Genomic DNA, 27,438 nt, shown 5'->3' on the forward strand with positions numbered 1-27,438 from the left:
ATAAATAAAGCTCATACTCTTAAATATTCTAATGCAAATAATTTTAGTCTTCCTTAATGTTGGTTCATTGAATAAAGTATAGTGTGCATCTTATCTTACACACAGATGAAAATCTACTCGTATGCTTTGCACAGATGACTAAGTGGAATTCAAATACATTTATGTCAGTTCATTATAATGGCATCGTCTCATCTCCCATTTCACTCGTCACGGGATTTGGTCAGGGCAATCAGTAGGCACCACTATAACGCATCAGCGTAGCCATGGACATGTTTGGATATCCAGTATCCATTAAATACATTATGAGACAAAGAAAGTGCAAGATTTATATTTAATGAAGCTGAAAAAAGCTTCATCAGTCAGTGTCACTGTAGTCTGCATAGTAAGCATCCGGCTCTGTGCTGTTCAGAAGATCAACGAACAAAGAGATAAGCTGGCTGTCTTGTGCGCTGTTGTCCTTGACGATACATTCAGAGGTTAAAGGTAGGAGGTTTCGGTGAAGCAAAGCCTGCAGAGAGGTGCGGAAAGACCACAGCAGCTCCCAGGTTCGAGCAGACAGCTCCCATCGTATGAGAGAACGGCCCGGCATGGTCACCTCCACATGATCGCCATACGCTGTGTGAGAAAGGGAGGTGATGTTAACTTTTATCATCATGTCAAACGTTTACCGCTGGTGCAGTACATGGTAAAATTAAACAGTGTTCCTCTAGGATCATGGGGCTAAAACGTAGAGCTAGGAGAGACAACAGGGAATTAAAGTTTGCTGTACATTACTGTATAAAGTGCATGTGTGCAAACAGTGCAAGACAGGAGAGCATATTAGACAGTACAAAGTCTCATTCTTTCTCTCTGTCTTCATCTGTGTGTATGTATCTCTCTCTTACGCTGTGTGCGTTTGTGTGTGTGCATCTGTGTATATCATTTTACCACGCTCAACAAGGTTACAGTCAGTCAGGAGGAGGAGGGCCAGAGGATGGACTGCAGACGAGTCTCTGATGAAGACGCTGCCGTTCGATTTAACTGCCGAAAAGAATGTGAGCCAGCGACTGGGAAGCTTTCGCTCAGCCCTGAATAAAAATAAACACACACAATGTGTTTATAGGATATTTCCACAAAAGTTCCAATTAATTAACTGTTTTTATTATCACGCCTTCAACCACCACGTGTCTTATAAAAGTCTCCAATAGTTTTATAACTATTTGGCTAAAAGAGAACATGTGTTAATGTAAAGTGTTAATGGGGTTACTTAGTTACCGGTTGACAGAGGAGCGGTGGAGCAACACAGGACCACACTGGGTGCGGTAAGACAAGTCGTTGGGGCGAAACCTGCCCCCTTTACTTACAACGCCTCTCTTTACCTGAAAATAACATGATAAAAGATTTGGTTTAAACAGCACATTCAGTCCTCAGACTGTATAGTGAAATGTAATTATACTGTGTTGATGTCACTCAGTGAGGCTTCCTTACTGAAAACACACAGACAGAAACACAGACACACACAGATAGAGACAGGCAGGCAGGCAGGCAGGCAAACACACACACACAGGCAGAAGGAGACACACCTCAGTCTCACAGTGACTAAAAAGCTCAGGAAGTGTGTTTAAAGAAAAGAGTTTTATATATATAGAAACTTAAGTACTAAAAAAGTGGATTCTATTTTATTTTAAACATCAGAATAAGATTTATATATATAGTGCTACTCTTTGGCTTGGTGTAAACCCCTGCTCTCTACACAGTGTAAAAATGAACACGATGTGTGTGTTACCTGGATGAGGTTGGGGTAAAACCCTGCCAACAGCACAGCTTTAAGAAGCTCCTCCTGATTGCTGTGCTGATTCAGCAGTGATGAAGTGCGGAGACACTCGGCAGGGTGTGTGACTAGCTCCGCCTCCACCAGATTCTCACTGAACTGCTGAGTTAAACCTACACACACACACACACACACAAAAGCAGGCACATCATTTAATAGCATTTATCAAAATCTAGTTTTGACCTGCATCTTTTGTTCTTGTGTCAGTGGAAACTATGATAACCAGGTGTATAGAGAGCAGAGAAGAATACTAAAATATGCTGAGGGACCTCCAGGACAATGCTGGGACCTTTGCGTTACAGTAGAGCGAGAGTGTTTGGGCTGAGAGAAATTAACTTGCCGTGTATAAACCGCAAACTAGCTGGTGAAAGACTGTGAGAGTCTAAATACTCCTGCCGTTCACGTCTGTCCTGAAGCTCTCGCCAACCCTGTACTGCCCTACTGAACACCAGATAATCGCTGTACCTGGAGCCGCTCAGAGCCTGTTTAACCTGCCGAGAGAGAAAGACAGAATTATTAATAACATAATATTTTGGCTATAATAACCATAGCATTGCTGAAATGTAATCCTGATGCGCCGTTCCACAGATTCAGTCCATTTTGATATTTATACCTTATATATGTTTTGAAAAATGCTTGCAAGATTCATTACAGAAACTAAGCCAAGGACACAAGATTTTATCAAGACTTTGACCAAATTCGAACACAAACGTTAAAAAAAGCACAAAAGGGAAAACACAGGAATGTGTGTGTGTGTGTGACCTTGTTGACTGTGGAGCGGTTTTGTAAGCTGTTCTGAAACGGGTCTCGGGTCAGACAGGCTGCGACAGACAACATGGGGAGGACGCAGCGGAAAAGAGAGGACAGAACCAGGAGCTTCCCCAAGCGTGGGTCACATGACATACACGCCACACGCTCCCCCAGCGGAGTCAGACACTCAGAGGTGTCCAACACTCCTACAAAGACAGAAGGAACACGATCGTTAATATTCAGTCTTTTTTTTATTCTGTTTTACCCCGGACAGGACAACGCAATGCACAAACTGCTGTGTATCCTCACCGATTTCCTGCAGCGTCCTTAGGGCTTCTCTTACTGCTCCTTGTTCTGGAGAGTCCATCACCTGGGACAGGAAGTCTACAGCCTATTTTGGATGAACAAAATGGATGAATGAATAAACAAACAAAAAACAAATAAATGCTACATGTGAATGCAAATGGACACTTTAATCTGAATAACATATAAAACTTATATAAAATAAAAATTCAGGCACAGCCCACACCTTAGTCTGAGGACTGTGGATTTTAGCCTGAACCACCAGGCTCTCCAGAGGGGTGCGCAGAATCTCCGGGATGGGAAACATGGTCATGGTGTCTAGTTGTTTCCGGGGAAACAAGTGATAGGCGTGGCCAGGTTGGCATCGACCCGCCCTCCCTCGTCGCTGAATGACGTTTGAGCGAGAGATCCAGACTGTATCCAGACATGAGACCTATGCAGAGAGAATTTAAAGATTGCTTCTGCAGTCCACTGTTGCTAAAAATGTCTCACTGTCTAAATGCAAATATCTTTTTACTTGCTGTTCTGGAGTTATGAATATTTAAGCCATGAGTCTCTTAGACCGTTACTGGTCTCACCTTGGTCCTGGGATCGTAGCTCTGCTCCTTCTGAGTCCCCAGGTCCACAACGTGCACTATGTCATCGATGGTGATGGACGTCTCTGCGATGTTCGTTGCCAGGACAATTTTGCGCTGGCCCTCTGGGGGTCGTTTAAACACAGCCTGTTGGTCTGCTACAGACATGCTGGAGTGCACTGAGAGGAAGACAAACGAGAGAGAGAGAGAGAGACACAGAGAGAGAGAGACAGAACAAGCTTGGTTTATTTTAAAGCTATAAGGCATCAGTGACTAAAAGATACCTTTTCTTTAATAAAATGAACACAGTTCATTTTTAAGCTTTATAGCTACAAAGCAGAGTAAATAGTGGTTCAGTCATTTTATCCCAGATCATGTCCTTGCACTGTTCTTTTTTCTTTTATTTTTCCAGGATTTACCTTTAATGACTGCTTGGACTTTTATTTTTCTACATAAATCATAAGAAAGATAGAAAAGCAAGGAGTGAGTGAACTGAAGTGATAAACAGAGTTTTACATGGTAAGATAAGCTGTGAACCCAATTTGTAGGACTGTTTCTCCTCCAGCTTCTGCTGCAAGGCTTTAATGTCCTGCCAGCCGGGAAGAAAACACAGCACTGCACCTGTATAGAGAGACAGTGAGGGGAAAAAGAAGACAAAGGTGGACAGGAATCAGAAACACACAGCAAACAGTGAAACGGAGGTTTAATACAGACTACAGAGAATGAAGTGTGAAAAGGGGTGTGTGATGTTTACCTGGCTCTCTGCGAGTGTGAATGTGATCAATCACATCTGCCACTAAATCAAGGTCAGGGGTCAAATCGTCCTGTTCCTTCTAAACGCATATACAACGGAAAAAAATGTTAGTGTTTATGTACATTTAATTCATAAATAAATGCAATTCTCAAATGGATAAATGTCTGTTCTGTCTCTCTTTTGTCTCATCTGTACATCTGTCTCACTCCCCCACCTGTACATCTGTCTCACTCCCCCACCTGTACATCTGTCTCACTCTCTCACCTGTACATCTGTCTCACTCCCCCCACCTGTACATCTGTCTCACTCTCTCACTTGTACATCTGTCTCACTCCCCCACCTGTACATCTGTCTCACTCTCTCACCTGTACATGTCTCACTCCCCCCACCTGTACATCTGTCTCACTCTCTCACCTGTACATCTGTCTCACTCCCCCCACCTGTACATCTGTCTCACTCCCCCCACCTGTACATCTGTCTCACTCTCCCCCATCTGTACATTTGTCTCACTCTCCCCCATCTGTACATCTGTCTCACTCCCCCACCTGTACATCTGTCTCACTCTCTCACCTGTACATCTGTCTCACTCCCCCACCTGTACATCTGTCTCACTCCCCCACCTGTACATCTGTCTCACTCCCCCACCTGTACATCTGTCTCACTCCCCCACCTGTACATCTGTCTCACTCCCCCACCTGTACATCTGTCTCACTCTCAACCATCTGTCTCACTCTCCCCCATCTGTACATCTGTCTCACTCTCCCCCATCTGTCTCACTCTTCCCCATCTGTACATCTGTCTCACTCTCCCCCACCTGTACATCTGTCTCACTCCCCCATCTGTACATCTGTCTCACTCTCCCCCATCTGTCTCACTCTCCCCCATCTGTACATCTGTCTCACTCCCCCACCTGTACATCTGTCTCACTCCCCCATCTGTACATCTGTCTCACTCCCCCATCTGTACATCTGTCTCACTCCCCCATCTCTCTCTCACCTGTATAGATCTGTCTCAGTGCCACCACTCCTTTCCTTACCTGTGTCTTTCTCACCCTGTTCATTCGTTACCTGTCCAGCTGCATCTTTTCCTCACCTGTGCACTTGCCTTCACTGCTGGTCTCCCCATCTCCCTCAGAACCTCCTCCAGGTACCGCTGTCTCACGGGGTGCATGAAGCCAGGGACGTGCACGACAGGACACTCATCAAAGTAGGAGGCAATGCGCTGCGTGTCTCCGCTGGCACTCATGAGAACCACGCGCAGCTCAGGATTGTGGGTAATTGCACGACGCAGCAGGGCCAGCAGCACATCCGTGTTCACGTCCCGCTCGTGCACCTCATCTACCAGCACATGGCTCACGCCGCGCAGCCACGGATTCGACTGCAGCTTCCGCAGCAGAACGCCCACTGTGAGGAAGAGGAGTGAACCACCGCTGGACTCGGGGGGACGAGACTCTAAACGAACCTGCAGAGAAAGTTAAAATAAACCTTAAATTACTCCAAATATCACTGCTCTGGGATCAGTTTCAGGAAAATAAGCACATTATTTACACGTACAATATAAATAAACCCAAGCTATACACATCTTCAAGCACTAAAAAATTTTGTTATACCTGGTAGCCAACACAGGCTCTGAGGGTGGGGCCCATCTCACTGGCAACGCGCTGAGCCACAGACACTGCGCTTATCCTGCGTGGCTGCGTGACCAGGATGTTGCAGTGTGCTCCAGCTCCAGCCCTCACACGGCCCTCCAGAAGGAAGCGTGGTATCCGTGTCGTTTTCCCACAGCCCGTCTCTCCAGCAACCACCACCACCCTTGATGCCTCCACTGCCTCCACCAGACGTTCGCGGTGAGAGTCTACTGGAAGCTCCGCCCCCCGAGATGGACCTGCTCTATCCCATTGCCTCAGAAGTCTGTCACTCCGGAGTTCCGCCTCCTCAGGGTTCAGAGGTCGGTAAGGCTTGCTAGTGATTGCATCGAGCACAGGATTCTCATCATCATCTTCATCATCATCCTCATTAAAGGAAGAAGACAGCCTCTGGTCAGCTTGCTCTTCCCACAGCTTCTGCACCTCCTGCTCCACTGGGAACTAAAAATAACAGAAATCATTACTTTTTTCCAGCAGCTCTATTCTGGCTGGGGGATAAATGAATGTAAACATTAACCTCAGCACTGAGCAAAATAATCCTAATTATCATTTTATCAAGTTATTGACCAGCTTTATTTTTTGGGCTTTAAATTTAAGCCTGACATTCTTTACTTTTCCTCCTGCAGATTTTCAATAGCAAGTATAACTAGAATGTACATTTCCTGAAGAAAATGTGAATGGTGCTTGCACGTTGCTTGTTCCCCTCCTTGTGCTGAGTATTTTGATATATGACATGTCCATGTTGTGCTAACTTTTTGGTTTCGCTTATTTTAGGGGGCGGGGCTACACGTGAATAACCGGTGGGGTGCCAATACTTTTGGACAAAAGTTGCTACTGAAAGTTACTACTTTGTCCGGAGTAAGGTCCTAAAGGAGTTGGTCGAGTTTGGGGTAAATTGCTCGAAAACTTGCTGAGTTATAAACCTCCAAAATGTATAATGGAAGTCTATGGGGAAAATAAGTGATTTTGAGCTTCCGTGCCGGGAATTCCGGAATTCCGATCGCTTATAAAAGTCATAGCACACCTCTCCTCAGTGAGCCGGTCGATTTGACACCTCATTCATTCGTCTAGGTCAAAAGCTGCGGGACAAGTTGCGTGCCGAAGTTTTGTCCGGCACAATAACAAGAATGTTGCTTTGCAAGCACCATTAATTTGTTCATTTTTAACAAATTCCCACATTACACATTTATTCCTCCAGGTCTGTATTCGGCAGGCAGACTCATGTACACACGTTCATGTGTCTATTAAACTGCATCAATTTCAAAGGCATCTTGAATCCTAATGGTCTCTTGGCAGCTTATTTTTTGCTCAGCCATAACAGATACAAACCTGCGTTAAATAATCTCTAATCCTGTGCTCCAGGTCGTCTGGGATCACTATGTGACACGGCCTCCTCTCTCGCTCACCAGCCTCCTTCACATCCTCTTGGTTGTACTTGGCATGTGTGAGAGGATTATTCTTCTCATCCAGTAGCTCCAGCTCCTGAAAGCATCAGAACAGCATCACATTTTCCCAGAGGCTAGAGATGAGACATCAGGTATTTGAAAAGCCAAATAAAGATCTGTACGATTTTCTTTAAAGCACCTTCAGTCTGAGGCAGGCGAGTGCTGCTGCCCGTGTTTCAGCCTCCAATCTGCGGCGTCCGTGGGCAGTAAATCTCATCTCCTCGGGCCAGTGCAGAGTGAGTTCACACTCCTTCACCTTTCCTCCTACTGTCTTGTAGTGCAGCAGGTCCTGAAGAGCACAACAAAGTACTGAACAAAGGACATGAAAAATACTGGTCACTAGGTTTTAAACATGAATTTTATAAAAAGACATTAACGTTGACATATTAATGCCCACATTCTCACCATTATACACAACTCAGCTCAGAAAACAGTGCTGCAACAATTGATTTATTCTCTGCATAAAATCCTACATTTTCCACTACATAAGAAAATTCCTGACATTAATTCACTCTTCCCAAATCCGATGTAATGTCTCGTCGTGACTTGTTTAGTCTCCTTTTAACTTACGTTGACGCTACCAGATGTCGTGGCCACTTGAATGACCCTCCCCAAAAGTGCTTTCGGCTTTGGGAAGATGGAGAGGGCCTCCGAGACCTTCGGATCCTCTTTCACCACTCTGTAACCAATAGCCAGGAAATACTGAGTGTAAGGCAAGTGAAAAGCCAAGTCCAAAAATTCTGAGACCAGATTAAAAAACAAAACAAAACTGGGGACCATTTTTAAAAACTGGAAATAAATGAAGATTTTCAATCATTCAAGTAAAAGTCAGTGTTTAAATCATATTTCTTTGTATATAGAAAATCACTCTTTATGCACATGACAATAAACTTAAAGCAATAAAAACAATATCAAGCAAATGCTAAGAAAATTCTGAAAATTCTAAATATTCCCAGGATTTCCAGAGTTATCCCAATATTTGTAAGATTCGTAATTGAGCCAAAAAGGAAAAGGCCGTGGCTTGAAGTTCAACAACAGCAAATTAACAGCATACTCGAGGTTCCCTGCAGCTCTTCTCATCCTCTTGCTTTGGGTTAGTCTTAACTCGCTGCTTTTACACACACTCAGGTCTTCCTCTGGATCTTCCCAAGCAGATGAGCGCCATCCAGACTGCTGAGCTAATCTCTGTGTGGGAAGCTGGTTCCTCGGACCCAGAACTCCCAGTTCCTGTTCACACAGAACACAGCACAGCTTCATTCAGCAATTGTTTGTGACATTTGTGCTACATCAAAAATCAGCCCCTTATTTTCACTGTATTATTATCTTTTTAAATTAAACACAAACGGTAAACAGTAAACATGATCTATTTTTCAATCATACTTTGAATGCAAAAAGGGGGCGTGGCCTCTTCTCACCCTCAGCCTACTGCAGGCAGCTGCTGCGGCGCGTCGCTCCGCCTCCTGTTTCCGTGACCCGAATCCCACCACCTCGATCGTCTGAGGCCAGAATAGTGTAACTGTCGCCCTCTAACACAACAACGTGAGAACTCCTATAAAGCTGTTTTTTTTTTTTCAAATTTCTATTTGTGATGGTTATAGATGTTAATAAAACAGTTGAACTGAATTAGTAGACATGTAAGGATTTATTCTGCCTGTACCTTAACATCTCCATCTGTGCAGCTATACTGGATGTATCGAGAGATATTTGACTGTCCCAGCGATCTAGACAGAGTTGAATGTAGGAGTTTCTTTGGCTCGGGAAATTCCATGAGGAGGTCAGACTGGCCTGCTAAAACAAACACAGTCGAGTTTTATCTGATACTTTACCTCAAAAAATTATTTACACAAATGCACAGAATCCCGCCTAAAACTACAATACCTATGCAGCAGAGGAATGTTCGAAGTAATACCATAGAAAAAAAACCTCACTTATGTCAGTCTAGGTCAGTTATTGAAGCACGTCTGTGGAGTAATTCTCATTTATACGCTCAAAGAAGAATTTTGTAGTTGTTGTTTATTGACTTCCAACAGCTGCCCTTAAGACTTTAGATTATATTTAGGGGTATTACGCAGAGATGGGGGACTGGAGTCGGAGATGGGGTTTACTCGAGTCATATGATTTGCCTCGAGTCAGACATAAGTCTCAAATTTGAGACTTGCTTGACAAATATTAAAAAAAGACTCGACTTGACTATGACTTGACATTCATGACTTGAGACTTGCACATGTGTGACTTACTCCCACCTCTGGGATTACGATGTCTCAATTTTAAGATTATACATTTCTGTTTACATTTCCAACATTTAGCAGACGCCCTCATCCAGAGCGACTTACATTTTCTCTCTTTTTCTTATTATATACAACTGAGCAATTGAGGGTTAAAGGCCTTGCTCAGGGGCCCAGTAATGGCAGCCTGGTGGACGTGGGATTTGAACTCACAACCTTCCGATTGGTAGCCCAACACCTTAACCACTAGATTAGTCTCATCCAGGGCACCACTTTTTAAACTGTAACTACAACACATCCTATTAAACACATCCTATTAATTACTTAACATCACTGTATAACAGGACGTTAGATAGTTATAGATAACAACTTCCAATGATTTATTTCCCCATATAAACTATTAATTATACCACAAATAATTCAAACCACAACCCCTCAATCCTAAAGAGTCTTGTGTCTACAATACACACGCTACTGGTGTACAAAACTGAAATATTTTAATATATAATAATAATATCTTTTGCCTTTAGTCAAGTGTGAGAAAGACAAGTTAGACACAAGATAGATAAATAAGAGAAGTCAAGCCGGTCACTACATGATGGAGTATTGAATTCTGGGTAACTTCATCCTGTTATAGTGCAGGACAACGAGCTGTATCAGGTCTTACATGAAGTTTCTAGATGTCTGAGCTGATCCTGTTTATAAAGTGCAGCACACAGGACACATAGTAATGTTTCTGTCATTCTCTTGCTCTGACATCACATGACTGGCTGAATATTAGGCACAAAATAACATCATAATAACCTCTGTCCGTGTCAGGGGCAGGTTCTCCCCGGCTCTGGGCGCTTCCGGCTCGGGTCCTGTACAGACTTACACTAGTCCGGTCCAAACAGGGTGTGATTCTTATATTAAACGTTTTCTTCCCAAGGTTGCACAGAGTCCGGAGACGCATGATGGAGCTCATGTGCGCCGCCATATTTACACAACATACTCAGTGCTTCGGGGCTCAGAGAGGAGGCGACACCTCCTCACTATCGCCATCTGTCGGATTGGCATGGGAACAGCGCTGTGTTTACACCAAGGCTAACGCTAACACGATCAAACTTAAAGAATCACCAGCCAAGGAATAAAAAAAAAACAGTTTTCTTTCTTTAAGTAACAAACACTTGATATTTAAACATTTAATATTGTATTAATATGTTTAATATCATACACTTTTAGCCATTCTCCAAACTATAACTGATAAACAAATGCAGACGTGTCGGTTACACTTTGCTTTCGAAAGCAGAAAAATTTGAAAGATTAAAATAACAAAATAAAAAAAACAAAACATTTTTTTATTCCTAACCTTTCATTTTGACTTTCATTAAGAATCTCAAACAGTAAATTAAGCAGCTTTGCTTAAGTCAGGTTGCTTAGCGAAGTCTCGCTAAGCAACCTGACTTAATCAAAATATTTTGATAATTCAAAAACCTAGAATTATCTATATATTATATTATTATAATTTATATTTAAGTAGATAATTACCTCAATATTTATAATTAAGATTTTGATACAGTTCCATATGTACTGTGTGAATTCAGCACACAGACATAGCACATAAAACACAGCCAAAGTTACTTGTATTACTGTGTTTTACATCTTAAAGGTGTGTTCACCTTAAATACTTATATCTGTATTTATAAATAAGTCAATAGCATGTGCTCGTGTCAGCCTATCCGCCTTCTAATGTTGCTGGCTTATTACAATTCGCAGCCGACATTATTTACAATCTGAGTCGATGCACAGGGAGATGGGAATTTTTATATCACCAATAAATACTAAGTTTTCGGCTTCCATACTGCTCTCTGCCATATTTTTGGAAAGTGAACAGGTTTATTATGAAAAAGGTTTTATCGGTGATTGGCCATATTTGGTATGGCGAAAAATGTATAATTTAATTCTACTCTAAAGAAAGAAATCAAGAAAGAAAGAAATGTAGAAAGTCTGAAACAAATATTTCGAAATTAAATAATAAAAATGGAAAGACAGAAATTAAGCAATTCCAAAATTATTTCTAAAAGAAATTCAAAAAAGAAATCTTAAATTTCTGAATGAATTGTTTTAAATCTTAGAATTAGTTTTTGGATTCCAATTTATAAAAGAAATAAAATGAAAATTAAATGAATTTCAAAATAAATTTTGAGAAAAAAAAATTTTTTTTAAAAGAACAAAGTTATGAAGGAAAGAATTTCCAAACCTATAAATTTCAAAGCATAATAAAAAAACACTTTATGAAATACATTCAGAAGTAAGACATTAACATTACACCAACAAGAAAAAAATGTCTTTTATAATTAAACTTATTTAATTACAATGCCATACAAAATTCTTTTACAGTATGCTTATTACAAAAAACAATTAAAGTAAATGTAATATGATAAGTGAGAAAAGCTGGTCATGATCACACATGACATTTCAGTGCAAACTATATGATTATTAATCAAATAAACAGTGACTGTGTAAGGATAGCAGCAAACAGTTCAATGTACAAAATTTGGTACGAGTTTATCAGTCAGATGGTGTCCAGTTGAAAAAGTTGATGCCACGGAGTTCCTCAGGGAGATATTCTTGGTCCACTGGCCCGTTGAATGCTGGGTTGTATTTGTAGCCTTTAGCATAGCCTAGCTCCTTCATTAGCTTGGTGGGAGCATTGCGGAGGTGAAGTGGCACTGGGGGTAAAGGGCCCTTGTGGTTCCTCAGACAGGCCTTAACATTATTATAAGCCTTATACACTTCGACAGACTTAGGAGCCCTGGCCAGGTGGAGAACACACTGTGCTAGGATCACCTAGACAAGCAGATAAATGTTTACAGGTAAAGTGCCGACCGATTGCTCCTGATTTAAATCAGCTATAAATCTTTCTAGTAACGTTTCTATTAAATTCTTACAAATGTGGATGAATGTTTACCTCGCATTCGGGCATGCCGATGAAGTGGCAGGCTTGAAATGCAGACACGGCCTGAGGGAGTGCAGAAGGATCCCCTAAACCTTAAACAAAAGGCCCTGGATTAGAATATTCTACACAGGTGATGAAGAGAAGTTGAATTTCACAAACATTTCTAAGACTACGACTTTACAAAGGTTACTTTAACTCATTATGACCATGTGCTGTTTAGTCATATAAATAATTGTATTGTATGTATTTTTTTTAGCTCAAAACTCATCCACAACCTCATGACTAACTCACCTACATCCTCGCTAGCAAAGCGTACCAGCCTGCGTGCCACGTACAGCGGGTCCTCACCTCCTTCAAGCATCCGGCCCAGCCAGTAGAGGGAAGCGTTTTCATCTGAGCCCCTCATTGACTTATGCAGGGCTGAGATGCAGTTGTAGTGTTCCTCACCTGTAAATCAGATATGTGCTGAAACTCAGAATTCAGCTCTTGAATTTTTTTTTTCCTTTATTGTGCTTTTTTATATTTTTCCTCCCATGTATGTGTTGCCATTAAATGTGCATGTTTATTTTCTTTTTTAGTTTCTACAATCCAGATTGATGACAAACCCAAGGAAAATTCTGGGAAAAAAATATTGACCTGATATAGCATATAGACTGGAATGCTGTTGCTCTTACACATGAGCACAAACTACAAGTTTTGATTCAATTAACAATACTGGCTTACAGTATATATGAGTCATGATTCACTTTGATTCTGAGAATCTTTTGAATAAATCTCAAATGAAGAAAAACTATGTCTAAAAAGACTCATTGCTTTATTTCTGAACCCTAAATAACGCAAACAATTTTCATTTCTGTTTGTATAAAATGCTATGAAATTTAAATATAACGTAACACTCACCATATCTTAAAAACAAAAGCTTCTGACCCAGGGAAAATCGACTGAAACACTCTGTAGCACTGCATGAGGTGTCAATTCAACTGGAAAATCTTCGAAGTTGGTTAAAAAGGCCAGTTCCTTTGCCTCATTCTCTGTCAGCAGTGTGGGTTTGGTGTCATATGAAAGCTAATGAAGTGCTAACTTTTAGAGGATGGAACATTGCTGTCATATGACTTATGTGACTTTCATTGTGATCCATGTGGATCCCTGTGGAACCTCTGGTGTTTAAACAGTGCAATTGCATCAGTTGTGTAATTAACAGAAAGCAAATTAGCACAAGGGGATTCATATATTCCCACAATACACATTGTGATGCATTATGTCATACCCTAGTAGCTCTAATTTGTAATAGTGATACACCACCAATTAATCCATCTTAAACCCCAACAGGCTGTTGACACATTAGAAACCTCCTGGTGCCAAATAGCAGACTCAGGGCAAAGCAGGCTTGGGATATCAGTGTCACATGCTAATAGTGTTTATATCCCCCCAGTGGTCACTGTTTTGTGGCCTTTAAATCTGATTTGACCATGATAAATAATTTTACTGTTTTTATTTATTTACAAACAGATGATTGGCCCGAAACTCCCAATTTAACCCCATGGGATTCTAATAAATTAATAATTTTTTTTAGTGATACTTAGCTTTATTTCACATTTCTCAGATGGACTAAAGGCAAGATTCATGTAAAAATCCACCATCGCTAATCTTCAGGCAGATTACATTTGTTATTTCTGCCTTCAGCAGAATCTTTGGCTCGATCGACAGTGTCTTCCTATTCACTCTCTATGTGTCCTACATTAGGTATGACATATTATTGCTGTAGAACCAAAGTCATGAGCAATAAAGCAGCATGTGAGATTCACTCAAAAAAAAGAGAGCGTCTTTAACTGGCACCTGTTCAAACGTACACACAGTTTCTTTGGGATTTTTCGGGAAAATACTCACCTGCTTTGTCGTAGAGGATGTGAGATCTCTGTAAACCCTCTTTGACATGTTTCTCCTGGACCACGATGTTCTGAGGAGTGTGTGTTTCGTGTACGTTGGCGTTGAGGGTCTTGTTCACACAAGCCTGCACGGCCAGCTGAAGGCCGTTAAGAGCCGCTCGAGCGTCTCCGTCACACAGGTGAGCAATGGTGTCCAGGGCCTTCTGCTCGATACACACCTGCCTCCTGCACACAGACACACACAGAGGGCTGACAAACAGTGTTTAACCCTAAAAGAGAGAGACGGAGAGAGAGAGAGACGGAGAGAGAGAGAGAGAGAGAGAGAGAAAGAGCAAACAAAGAAAATACTGAGAAAGGAAGAAAGAAAGAATAAATGAAAGAAAGTAAGAATGAAAGAAAGAACAAAAGAAACTCAAATACAAAAAAAAAATTGTAACCAAGTCAAAAACCAAGACAAATGCTGTGCATACATGAAAAACCTAAATAAATGCTAAATAAAAGAAAGAAAGAAAGAAAGAAAGAGATAAATCCATGTGATCGGTGACACAGTGCAGTGATGGTGATGCAGAGGCAGAGTACACAAAACAAGCTTGTGGACCTGAACCTCAACCCCAAACGAGCTACATGAAAGATTCAGTTTGTAGTTAATAATAATAAGCTCCCGTCTTTCCACTAGATTTTCATTCGAGTTTTTCATTCTGACTGTAGGTACGGTACGTGTTCAAGATTCCTGCAACAGTAATTATTGGTACTTCACAGTGGAGATTGTTCACTGCTGATTGATATCCAAACTGTCACACATGCAGCACAAAATGAACAAACTCCAAATTAATAAAAGCCTAAAGCAGTCTTAGTTTCTTCTCACATCAGAAGGGTTTGTGACTATTGAAGCACAAATGCTGCTGACACAAGCGCTATTTCTGCTCGAGTACCTCCATGCATTTCTGATTGACGGTTTTGAGTAGATAGCAGTTGTGTATGCAGAAGCAGCAGGATGTCTGTGTGACCTTGTAAAACTCCCTTTTGTCTACAGAGACATTTAAATCCAGGATTAGGATAAAGCTAAAAATGGAGCTAGACTATAAATGTCACTCTTCTGAGATGTATGAGGATTGCTGGTGGAAAACTTTAACTAGAATTTCACAAAGGCATCTAGTGGTCTCATTAAATGGACTAATGAAAGCTGTGACTGTGGAAAAAAATGATAGGGAGCTGAGTCAATATATAAAACTGCCTCCATCATCTGTGAACAGTAGGAAAGTTTTAATACTAAAGAGCTAAACTGAGCAGAACCCTACATTAATGTGATGGATTGCTCCTAAAAGACGTTTCATTCGTTTACACATCATTCGTAAAGCCTGTGTAGGAAGTCGTAACTAAAGACTGATCGAGTCTCGACAGTGATGGACTGTGTTACGGCTTCCTGAGCTTCTGTGGGTGCCTTCTGGTAACCAGGTGATACAGACAAGTCCAAAACTGACACAGATTACTCAGTGGAATTTTCTCCAGAAACTGAGACAGGGGTTTGTGCTGGATTTCCTGACATGGTTGGGCAGGATGGGGTTGTTGTTGAGTCAGCAGGCCGAGAACGGGACACCAAACTCAGCTGGGTCACAACTATCATAATTTTGACTATATAATTCAAAAGATGCTAAGAAGTAATTTTTTGCAGTGCTTTAAGATGAAGGAAAAAGAGATACAAGGAAAATGTTTGAAAAAAAATGAACTCTATTATATGTCCAAGTTAAGTTTTAAGTTATCTATGTTGAGCGTGGCTTAGTTAGAAAGATAAACAGCTAAAAAATCAGACAGATAGACAGACAGGTAAAAAAAAAAAATATACTCAAGATCTAGGAGTTAAAATGAAAGTTTCAGTGCAATACAAGAATACCGTTGAAGTTACAGTCTCACTGAGTCAGTGTGGTTTTCCTCTGGGTTCACTGGTTTCCTCCAAACTCCTCAAAACACAAAATTTGGTGTATTGGTGATTCCGGGTGTGAGTTAGTGTGTCCAATCTAGTAAATATTCCCACGTTTACCAGTGATCCATGGAGAGGCTCAGGATCCATCACAACCAGTAAAGGGATTAGTGAAGATGAATGTGTGAAGCCTGTGTGGATCTGGACATGTTTGAGAAGGAAAACTAAACAGCCAGTAAGCTAAGTGTCTCCCGTAATTATTTAACAATGATTTCATTGACAGGAAAAAAGATACAGGGTCAAGCATGATGTTTCTGCTACTGAATAATTAGGATACAAACATCTGTAGCAATGTTTTCCTTGTATGCTAATTCGATCAATAGTTTGTATTCATGCTGTTTATCATAACTGACATTTCATTCTCAGGGTTTCACCAAGACAGCGGACAACAAACAGCACACAGTTGGAAGCACTGGGTCTTCTAGAGACGTCACCACTTGACACCTTGTAAAATTCTAAACCAAACGAGTACTAGGTGTTTAAGCGTAAGGAAGATGACGACCGAGAACAAGGCCAACTATCTGAGGCTGTGAGGTCTGCTGAACACGGAGCTGTCTTAAAACTGACAGGACATCATAAATCTGGATTACATTACACTCAGAGGATTACAAGCTCAGATGCCAGGAGGAAAAACTCCTCTGTTTACATTTATCCATTATTATTATTAAGTTTAAACCAATTCGACTTGAACTATTAATGTCAGAAAAAGAACTTGTGTATATATACACATATAAATATGTATACTTATAAGAACTTATAATATATATAAAGTAACAGCCTAACATAGCAACACAGTTAGCTTCTTGGATACAACCTGCTGCTTGTATGTGATACAGATCACCGTGTACCCATTGATGCTATGCTGGGAACAAAATGTATTTCTACTGGACATATACTGCTGACTTTGTGCAAATGACATAGCATCTTTCAAAGAAGGGTTCATCTTAATTTTAACAGCATGTTAAGTCATATATCTATTGAAAGGAGGCAACGTTTCTCTTTAAAAGCAACAAATGAAAAAACCCCACAGAAACTCAAAACCATTTTTATGTGTATAAGGATGTGCATCTTTAGCGCCATAATAATGCGGGACTGGATGTTAAAAGCTTCTTTACACTGCAATCTATTGAACTTAATGAATACATCAGCACAACTCACAAATAGCTTGCACTACCATTATTTTTGCCGTAGTAATAATAGTTGGTAAGCTGAAGCGGTTGTTTTAGGAAAAATTAAAGACTACAAAATTACACAATTAAACTTTATTTAGAATCTAGATAATATAATAGATAAACAGTAAGTGATTCTCTTTAATAAAAAAAGTTAAAACACTATACAATTAAAGATAAAACACTATACAATATGCGGATATTGGAATACAGTGGTAAATATAACGTAATACGGTAAATCCCTTATACACTGTAATGAAAGGGTTGTTTTAAAGGCTTTTCTTTTAAAAAAAATTAAAATCTACCCACCGCATTGTTATCGGTAAACAGAGAAATGACTATTATTAGTCTACATCTAATGTCAGCAGAAACATAAATACGAACATTTATGTTATTTATGTTACTACTAGTGAAGATGTTTTTATATAGAAGACTTTAATAAAGCACTTGTTTAAAAGTTAAGTATAAAATTGTCATTTATATCTCTCTATATCCTCTATGTTGAGGATTTATTCTAAACAATGAAATGTTCTCTATTATAACTGAGGAATAAAACCGAAAATATATTTAAGGAGATTAACATCCTATTAAATAAAGTCTAAAAAAGTCTTATTCAGAGTCTGTGTTGTGTTTGACTCACAAACTCGTGTGTAAGTGATTAAATGGACAGTTGCTCTGTGAAGTAGGAAAAGTCATTTGCAAACAGCATCATGTTTACAGCGGGGCTTCCATGGAGCTGGCATCTCCCGAAAACCTGACACTCGCCTCTATTCACCTGCCAACTGTCTCTTCTTATCCAACACACACACGCATAATCTCCAGCTACCAGATTGGAAAGACAGGAGGGTCATTTGTGGGAAACCTTCCAGCTTCAGGCAATAAAACAAGAGGAACGATGAGAGAGCCTAGAGTTGCTTTACAGCCACTCAGTGATCAGGGCAGATATTCTACTGAGTGCTAGGCAGGCCGACTAGAATTCCACATGCGCAGTGATAACGAGGATTAGACACAAACAAACTTACTCTGTCGAGCCGTCCGGTCCTGAGCTGTCATCCGGCAACACAGTCAGCCCGAGTGAATCCACAGCCCGCCGCAATATCGAGCTCATCGCGGACACACTCAGCTTCTCAAGGACCAGAACCCTGCAGCGGCTCAGCAGAGCACTGTTCACCTGAAACGACGGGTTCTCTGTGGTCGCTCCGATCAGTGTGATCGTCCCGCACTCTACGTGAGGCAGAAAAGTGTCCTGAGGAGAATAAGATGGGAGGGAAAGAGAAAAAAGTCCTGAGCATCACAAGTGTAGCCACTTATGGAAGGTGAGTGAGTCAGTGTGTAAGTGTATGAGTAAACAAGTCAATGAGTGAGTGAGTGAGTGAGTGAGTCAGTGTGTGAGTGAGTGAGTGAGTCATTGAGTGATTGAATGGGTGAGTCAGTGAGTGAGTGAATCAGTGAGTCATTTAGTGAGAGAGTCAGTGAATGAGTGAGTCAGAGAATGAGTGAGTCAGTGAGTGAGTCAGTGAGTGATTGAGTCTTTGAGTGAGTGATTGAGTCAGTGAGTGAGTCAGTGAATGAGTGAGTCAGGGAGTCATTGAGTGAGTGAGTCAGAGAATGAGTGAGTCAGTGATTCTGAGGTTGAAAAAAAGGTGGAATTAATTCTACATTTAGAGCCATTATTATTATTATTATTATTATTGTTATTATTATTATTATTATTATTATTATTATTATTATTAAGTGTTATAGTCTTCCACAGTAGAAAAAAACACTAAATCAATACAATAATGAGAAATTTATGCATTTCATAGTAAAATACTCAAGGATTAAATATTTGTATGTCAAATATTTGTAAATATTTGAAATCGAAGCTGCAAGTCTCCCTACTGTTTTAATTAAAATGTGTGTAGTAGCATCTACAGTGGTAGCGTTTACTACAATGTGCTATTTCTGTCCACTTTGTGCAGTCTAAAATGTGTGAAAACACAATTATACTTTATTTCTATGGCAAAATCTATAATCACCAAAAACTACATGACATGTACGATCACATGCGTGTAAAAATTCCCTGCACAACAATGAGGCTTTGATACCGTAACGGCGCTATATCGGTGTTCCTCAGATGGAAAATAATTAAGGGTGCACTCTAAAGCCCTCTGTGCAAACAAATCCTCTGCACTGACTGTTGTCAGAGTGTTTCCTCGGTACCGATGCCTCTGAGGACAGGCAGTCGGGATGCTTGGCATAACATCTGCCCCATATACTGTACGCTCCCGCAGAGCCTCCAGCTGCCACGTCGTCTAACGGCTCGTGTGTCTGATTCGTCTGATCTTTCCGAGTAGCTGAACTCTTTCTAAGAATGTCGAGGAATTAATTCACAAATTAAAACCGTTTGCTCTGCAGGTGATCACAAGGATTAGAATCTCACAAACATAATTAGTATTATACCTTAAACATACGCACTAACGTTACATAGTAAATTAGAGTTGTTCTTCTTCTGCAGTTAAATCTCAAATGTAGATTTATTGTCATTTAGTGCATATAGTGTAAGGTTAATAAAGCTATAACTCCTTTATATTCTGTGTTGTGGGCCATGTGGAAAGACCCAGGAGAATTCATTTTGACCTGCCTGCTTAATTAGACGTTACATGTTATGTTCACTGGCAACATTTCTCAAAATATAAATAAATAGAAAACAGAACCGACCTGTTGGGATTTATTAAAGCGATGTATCTCGTCGATGAACAGGATGGTTTTCCTCTTGCAGAGTCGGAGCTCATTCTGCGCCTGTTTGATCACCTCTCGCACCTCACTGGTGGACGTGCTGGTGGCTGAGAGAGTCACGAAGCGCGCCGTGCCTTTCTTTTTACTAGAGCTCGCAATGATGTGGGCCAGAGTCGTCTGTAAACACACCAGAAAGCCAAAACCCTGAGTCAGATTCCTTCAAAATCACTGATGAACTGCAAAGAGAAATAACATATAACTTTTTAAGGTTGCTCAATAAACTTAGCCAAAATTTTTTGCACCCCTGCCCATCACACTCATATGTGGTTCTTACCCAGAAATGATTCCACACAGTGTGTTAATGTTTGTAGAGGAAGAACCTGTACAGAGCCTCGACTCTGACTCAACCCCACTGAACACGTTTGGGATGAACTGGAAAGCTGACCAGCTCCCACATCACTGCCTGATCTCGTTAATGCTCTTGTGGTTGAATCCCCATCAGGCTCCTAATCATCCTAAACATCTAATAAAATGACTATTCAGAAGAGTGCAGCTCATTATTCCAGCAAAAGGGCAACACATCTGGAATGAGAAGCACGTATAAGGCCGATAATCGCGCGCTCAAACACTTTCAGTCATTCAGACTTTAATAGGTTTAATCCAAACCCTAATAACCCAAAAACTACACCAACTTGCTCTCAGTGAAATTCTCTTAATATTTTTTCTTCAGAAATTGCTTTCTCGCATATCCTTTTTTAAAAGCATCATTGGAGAAAGGAAGAGATGTGGGGAGTAAAACCGAGCACTTACACACAATAATGTTTATGCGTTATTAAATTATTTTTAATTGAATATATTAAATATATTTAAGTTTGGCCTCGAAGCGGCATTTTATGTAAAAGCTGTTCGTTTATTATTTAGTAAATTAGGATGAATTCTAACTTAACTAACTGGTATGAGATTGACTCTCCTGCATCAGGACCAATATTTAAAGGATGTATGGGGAAAATAATAAAAGGCCACACCCACTAATTCAACATCTGTTCTTAGACATCCACTTTCGGTTGTGTGAACAGGTTTGGAATAGGGATGAGTCTGGGCAGAAAATTCCTTTAAAACCATTTCAGTGATTAATTTAGTATTCATTCAGGGGAAAATTTATGATCTGGACTCACACTCAGCCATCTCAGATGTTTACTGACCTATCCTAACAATCTCGTCTGCCTAAACAGAGGAAAAAACAAACTATTTATCCAACATCCATGTGGAGTCGTAAAATACAGCTGCATGAACATCACCGCTGTGTGTGTGGCAAAGTGCAAGATGGATCAATGTCAAGGGTTCACCGCCTGGACTATATAAAGTGACGAATCCCCAGAAAGCAAGAGGAGGAGAAAAGGCCAAGGCCTTAAAAAAACCCTCCTCTTTGATATGCGAGGCAAGACAGGGCTGGGTTACGTTCCACAGCAGTTGAAGAGGCTTTGCTGTCAACACCTGAGAACTGAGTGTCTCACATGGAAAGGCTGCTCGGGACACCGTGACCTCAACGTCGGCTCTGGAAATACAAACTGTGTCGTAGCAAATTTACTAAACGTGTAAAACGGTGCAAAATCTGTTGCTGCTCAGAGCGTCAACAATAAATAAAATATTATATTATATATGAAATATTTAGCTGGAAGCTTCCTGGTTTGTAAAGCGTTCTGGTTTCTTGGTAACATGACAAGGTTTTCTTTTTCTCTCTTATCAACTTTGGAAGAAGGAAAACTTTGTTTCTCTAGTAACAGTTGCATGGAGGAAGACGGTGTATAGAAGAAAGAAAAGCATATCATAAATGTGTGTAATCGTAGATCGGGTTAATGTTTAACGAAGTTTTAAGAAAAACCTTTATAGCTACTTTAACGCATACGAGAACCGTCTTGACCGGTGGATAACTTTAAACTGTTTAATTTAATATATGAAAAGAGTTGTTATAAGAACATAATCGGCTTCTGCTTCATCGTGAGGTTGATTATTATCCTATTATAGCACACCCTGAAGTGTGTTAGTCCTAATGAATGTGGTGTGTTGTGACACCTTTCCACATCCCGGAGGTCCCCACAGGACCAGAGACGGGACGTCCTGTGACTGCAGCAGAGACCTGATCAGTGTTTGTTCTCCTAACACTTTGTTCTGACCGAAATACTCCTCCAGGGTGCTGGGCCTCATCTTCTCAGCCAGAGGTTTGTCTGAACTCAGCAGCCTTTGGTTCAGCATCTCAGCTTCAGCGCAATGTTTCCGGTTTCCTGAATCTGATTCCGGACGTGTGGCGCTTTCTGATGACACGCTTTCAGTAGCCGAAGGTTTGGACGCTAAAAACGACTTCTTGTTGTTGTTGAACATTGAAAACACGCCACCTGCAGGTCGATGCCCTTTCACTTCCGCTCCTCCACTAATCACAGTCCTAATCCCAGTCTCAGTTCCAGTCCCAGTCCTAATTCCAGTCTCAGTTCCAGTCCCAGTCCTAATTCCAGTCTCAGTTCCAGTCCCAGTCCTAATCCCAGTCTCAGTTCCAGTCCCAGTCGTAATCCCAGTCTCAGTTCCAGTCCCAGTCCTAATCCCAGTCTCAGTCTCGCTGCTAACGCGGGACTTTTTAGCCGGAGGTTCGGCACCTTCTCGATGCTCGTCCTCGTTTTTCCAGCTTTGTTCCAAACATTGATCCAAATGAAAGTTAATTTCACTGGATTGAAAATCCCCAGAACAAACCGGACATTTCACGGTATCCGCCATCACTATTATTCCCGCTAAACGAGTCTGACGTCAGGGATTAAAGCTTCAGTCCCAAATGACTCCATAGTGAACATGAAGTGCACTAAATAAACACTTCGTCTGGGTCTTGTTTAGTTTAATGGCATTAAACCACCTAAACGAGATCTTTTACTGCCACCTAGTGGACAGATTTATGTTGTCTGTTTGACATTCGGAATAAAAAAGCAAGGGTTATATCATTATTATTATTATTATTATTATTATTATTATTATTATTATTATTATTATTATTATTATTAATGTTGTTGTTGTTGTTGTTGTGTGTACATTTGTAGCGGCTTCGTTATCCTTCTTCTACTAATTCCTGATTCCTGCATATTCACTTTAACACGACTTAATGTCGCCGTCTGTTGTTCAGATCGTGTAATTACATTCGCGGCTTCCTTTTTCTTCTTCTACTCATTTCTAATAAATGCATGCACTCTAAACATGACTTATTGGCACCATCTGCTGTTTAAATTGTTTAATTACACTTGCAGCTGAATTATTCTACTTCTTCATTTAACATGACTTAGCAGCGCCATCTACTGTTCAAATTATGTAAGTGCACTTGCAGACTTTGTTGCTGTTATTCTTATATAATATAATATAATATAATATAATATAATATAATATAATATAATATAATATAATATAATATAATATAATATAATATAATATTTATATTGTGTGTTTGACATTTGGAATACAAGGTTTTATTATTATTATTATTATTATTATTATTATTATTTATATTGTTGTTGTTGTTGTTGTTGTTGTTGTTGTTGTGTGTACATTTGTAGCGGCTTCGTTAACCTTCTACTAATTCCTGATAGTGCATATTCACTTTAACACGACTTAATGTCGCCATCTGTTGTTCAGATGCATACATCAGGACTTATTGGCACCATCTGCTGTTTAAATTGTGTAATTGCACTTGCAGCTGAATTCTTCTACTTCTTCATTAACATGACTTAGCAGCGCCACCTACTGTTCAAATTATGTAAGTGCACTTGCGAGCTTTGTTGCTGTTATTCTTATATAATATAATATAATATAATATAATATAATATAATATAATATAATATAATATAATATAACACATTTATATTGTTTGTTTGACATTCGGAATACAGTGGTTTTATTATTATTATTATTATTATTATTATTATTATTATTATTATTATTATTATTATTATTATTGTTGTTGTTGTTGTTGTTGTTGTTGTTGTGTGTACATTTGTAGCGGCTTCGCCTTCTGCTACTAATTCCTGATAGTGCATATTCACTTTAACACGACTTAGCAGCGCCATCTACTGTTCAAATTATGTCAGAAATCAAAAATCAAATCAAATTTTATTCGTCACATGCACATACATACAGGGTACGACATGCAGTGAAATGCTTTATACAACTGTCCGGTATTAGAATAAGAAGTATCAAAAAAGCAAAAAAATAAGGTAAATTAGACAAACAAACAAACAAACAAACAAATAAATAAATAAATTATAATAATAAAATAATTATATAATATAAGTAACTGTTATATTATATATAAAACTTTTATTATTCTAGTGGATTTCTACGAGCCTGAACAAGACATAAAATGAAAATTTGGTTGGTCAGGAATGGATTTTTTAAATCATTGATGACTGGTATGTTCATAACTTTTGCCTTAAGATACATAACCCACAAAATCAGAGGCACAAAGCAGGGTCCTGTCCTTCTTATCTGAACATCTGTCCTGATGTTTTGCTTTATTTTTTTTACAATGAAATGTAATTGTTTGCACCGTATAATCTCACTCATTTCCTCGTGTTTCCTTTGTAGCTCAGATACAGATAAGTATTGTAAGACTCTGGATGGTGAAGTTTCCCCAATAATGAAGATCAGATCTCCAGAGTCATCAACCCCAAAGAAGCAGGTCAGAACCAACAGGGGATTCTTCCTCCACCTGGACAGGGTGGAGATCATGCGCTGTTTCTGGGAGCTCAAACTTACTGAGCTTCAGGGACATTTTCAACAGGTAGATTACTCACAAACACACACACACACACACACACACACACACACACACACACACACACACACACACACACACACACACACACACACACACACACACACACACACACAAAATTAAGATAGTGGCTGAGTTCTGTAATGAAGTCTTCTCTATGTAAAAAAAACACAAACAATATAAAGATTTAAACAAACATACAATTAAAGGAAATAACTACAGTCTGACATCATCAGACAGTTTTAACCAATGAAAACAGAACTGAATGTGATAAAAGCTAAAATGTTGTTCTTCTTGATAAATGAGCATTTTTCACATGAAACTGAGTATCATAGCCTCCATGGCCCTGTTGCAGCATTAATTTATTCTCCAAGCCACGCCCCCGAGTCCTGCTCAGAGCTCTGATTGGACATTGATTGCTTTTCAGTGTGGTACAACTGTGATGTACTGAGAGTAAAATATTCAAATTCCAAAACATCTCTCCTGTGCTTCCATTAGACATGTTCACTTCCTGTTATCATCAGCCTCTTCAGTATCAGTATCAGTATCCAGACTCAGCGTCCTCTGTGTGTCAGGGATGAGAGTATGGTTTACGCCATCGGTCCATTACGGTTCTCTTCTTTTCACCTGACTTATGACTTTGTTTGTGTGTCTGTGTTTTCACTGTCTTCATTCTCACACCAGTCATCTGATGCAGTTTATACTCACTGATCTAAGATTTATTCTTCAACAACATGGACATTAATATCCAGAGTAACGTGATATTTATCTGTCACTGCCACAATGACAAATAGCATGATTTATTTATTTTAAATTTAACATCAATTTGTTTTAATGTCAGTTTTATGGACATGTCGATCAAAATCAAGTGTGTGAACAAAACTGGTATATTGATATAAATATATGCTGCATAGATTGAACAGATGTATTAAATATAACATTATAACATTTATTTTGGACTGAGAGAGAGAGAGAGAGAGAGAGAGAGAGAGAGAGAGAGAGAGACATAGAGAGACATACAGAGAGAGACAGAGAGAGAGAGAGAGAGAGAAAGAGAAAGACAGAGAGAAAGAGAGGTGTGTCCTAACACTCGTACTCCAGCACCTGTCACCCACTTATCAGCAGAAAGAAGCACGCTTGTCCTTTGTGGAGAGAGTGTAAGAGACAGATCTGTTGGACAGGACGGGAGGCAGGTGTTGGAATTGCTCTGAGACTCGTATTGTATATAGAAGAGGCGGACTCACGCTCCAGTGTCCAGCCTTTCATTGCACTCCCCCTCTCTCTGAGACTCTGAGTTTCCCCTTTAACAGAAGATCACAGAAGATGTGGAGTACAAGCATGGAGAACTTCCTGAAAGAAAGAGAAGTGTGGCTTCTCAGCAGCATGTGTGTCATGGCGTCTTACCTGTGGCACAAACTCTGGGATTTACTTTCCTACCGCAGGAAGCGCAGATCCCTGGCAAGATCCTTGTCATCTTCAGATGCGCAGGTAGACCTTTGCTTTTAAATCCTTATATAAATAGAGAAACTTGAAGGTTAATGCAGAGGTTTGGGATTTAGGGTTATTCTGTTGGAATATTGTGGCCATAACATGTCACATAAAGGTGCTTATTTACTGTGAGAGATTTAGGAGTATTTTGAGGGAACCGAGAGTAAATTCAGCGGTACCTTGTTTTTAAGGTCCTCACGGCTCTCTAACACAAAGTACAACAGATCCCATGAGACTCTTACAGTAGTGACGAGTACAGGATTTGACACTAACTATAGTTGAATGCACACAGAAGCAAGGAAATATTCCGAATGGCTGATTTGTAAACGTTGGATATTTTCTCTATAATAATAAAGATGCCATGAACATCCAGGGTGCCTCGTACTTAGTGTTCACAGGATAGTGAGATCATGTCCTGTCCTGTCCTGTGGTGAAGTGGTTATATTCTGTGCTCTTGTACAGTAACACATCATGTGGTCCAGGTGGAGAATCTGAGCTTCTGGGAAACTCTGAATCTCTTTATGGAAATATAAGTGGTTGGATTTGGTTGGTAGATGTAGATGTTAAACCATGAACATCTTTACTACAGGGCTAAATGGGGACTACCGAGACACTAAGACTTTAAACATTGCAGTGCTACATTTTCTGCACTAACAAATATCTGCTATTTGCTCCACATGCGGATCCAACTTCCTGTCACTACTAGTAGCACATCCTTTGTTTTATTGTGCACAAGAAGAAGAGAGTTTTCTGTAATACTCTGAAATCTACTTACATCTTGTTGCTCTTTTTAGGTAAAAAGTCACTTCACTCTCTTAATAGGCTCGTTACAGTAAGTCTGTGTACCTTTAAAGACAATCCAAAAATAAAAAAAAGTGCTTTTGCGGGTTCAGGGTTAAGCTGGAGACCAACTAGAAGTCCCATTTAAATAGGTTTTTAATGACTAGATT

At 40.0% G+C, this 27,438-nt stretch overlaps 3 protein-coding genes across 4 annotated transcripts in view; 1 reads left to right on the forward strand and 2 right to left on the reverse strand.

Annotated features, from left to right (window-relative positions):
- Positions 1-24: 24 nt before the first annotated feature.
- dhx30 (DEAH (Asp-Glu-Ala-His) box helicase 30) lies at positions 25-10,536 on the reverse strand. The gene is made up of 20 exons (XM_047799730.1): positions 10,312-10,536; positions 8,940-9,070; positions 8,698-8,808; positions 8,337-8,509; positions 7,853-7,961; positions 7,422-7,571; positions 7,167-7,319; positions 5,802-6,278; positions 5,285-5,653; positions 4,193-4,271; positions 3,955-4,059; positions 3,442-3,617; positions 3,090-3,296; positions 2,870-2,951; positions 2,573-2,766; positions 2,151-2,301; positions 1,766-1,923; positions 1,255-1,358; positions 928-1,067; positions 25-615 (listed from the first exon to the last, which is right to left on the reverse strand). Exons 1-20 carry the CDS (start codon positions 10,481-10,483, stop codon positions 356-358), a joined length of 3,501 nt encoding a protein of 1,166 aa, XP_047655686.1. The 5' UTR covers positions 10,484-10,536; the 3' UTR covers positions 25-355.
- Positions 10,537-11,820: 1,284 nt separating this feature from the next.
- Positions 11,821-23,050, reverse strand: wrnip1 (WRN helicase interacting protein 1). The gene is made up of 7 exons (XM_027177056.2): positions 22,270-23,050; positions 20,179-20,373; positions 18,501-18,724; positions 14,333-14,556; positions 12,737-12,892; positions 12,458-12,537; positions 11,821-12,336 (listed from the first exon to the last, which is right to left on the reverse strand). The coding sequence occupies exons 1-7, from the start codon at positions 22,960-22,962 to the stop codon at positions 12,058-12,060; spliced, it is 1,851 nt and encodes a 616-aa protein (XP_027032857.2). The 5' UTR covers positions 22,963-23,050; the 3' UTR covers positions 11,821-12,057.
- mylk4a (myosin light chain kinase family, member 4a) overlaps positions 18,657-27,438 on the forward strand; it is a 32,541-nt gene continuing 23,759 nt past the window's right edge. For both annotated transcript variants that reach the window (XM_047799976.1, XM_047800000.1), the window contains exons 1-2: positions 18,657-18,794; positions 24,811-25,006. In XM_047799976.1, coding sequence (XP_047655932.1) covers positions 18,739-18,794; positions 24,811-25,006 — 252 coding nt within the window. In that variant the 5' untranslated portion in view covers positions 18,657-18,738. The remainder of the gene's footprint in view (positions 18,795-24,810; positions 25,007-27,438) is intronic.

Source organism: Tachysurus fulvidraco, chromosome 1, assembly GCF_022655615.1.
Source record: "Tachysurus fulvidraco isolate hzauxx_2018 chromosome 1, HZAU_PFXX_2.0, whole genome shotgun sequence".
In the NCBI taxonomy this organism is placed as follows: domain Eukaryota; kingdom Metazoa; phylum Chordata; class Actinopteri; order Siluriformes; family Bagridae; genus Tachysurus; species Tachysurus fulvidraco.

Coding starts and splice junctions, on each gene's coding strand:
- dhx30 (XM_047799730.1), bottom strand. CDS start 10,483: ATGGCGGCGCACATGAGCTCCATCATGCGTCTCCGGACTCTGTGCAAC. Junction 7,320..7,421: donor TCGCCTGCCTCAGACTGAAG/GTGCTTTAAAGA, acceptor TGATGCTTTCAG/GAGCTGGAGCTACTGGATGA. Junction 2,302..2,572: donor ACCGCTCCACAGTCAACAAG/GTCACACACACA, acceptor CTCTCTCGGCAG/GTTAAACAGGCTCTGAGCGG.
- wrnip1 (XM_027177056.2), bottom strand. CDS start 22,962: ATGGCGGATACCGTGAAATGTCCGGTTTGTTCTGGGGATTTTCAATCC. Junction 18,725..20,178: donor GCTTTAATAAATCCCAACAG/GTCGGTTCTGTT, acceptor TATTCTCCTCAG/GACACTTTTCTGCCTCACGT. Junction 12,337..12,457: donor TCGGCATGCCCGAATGCGAG/GTAAACATTCAT, acceptor CTGCTTGTCTAG/GTGATCCTAGCACAGTGTGT.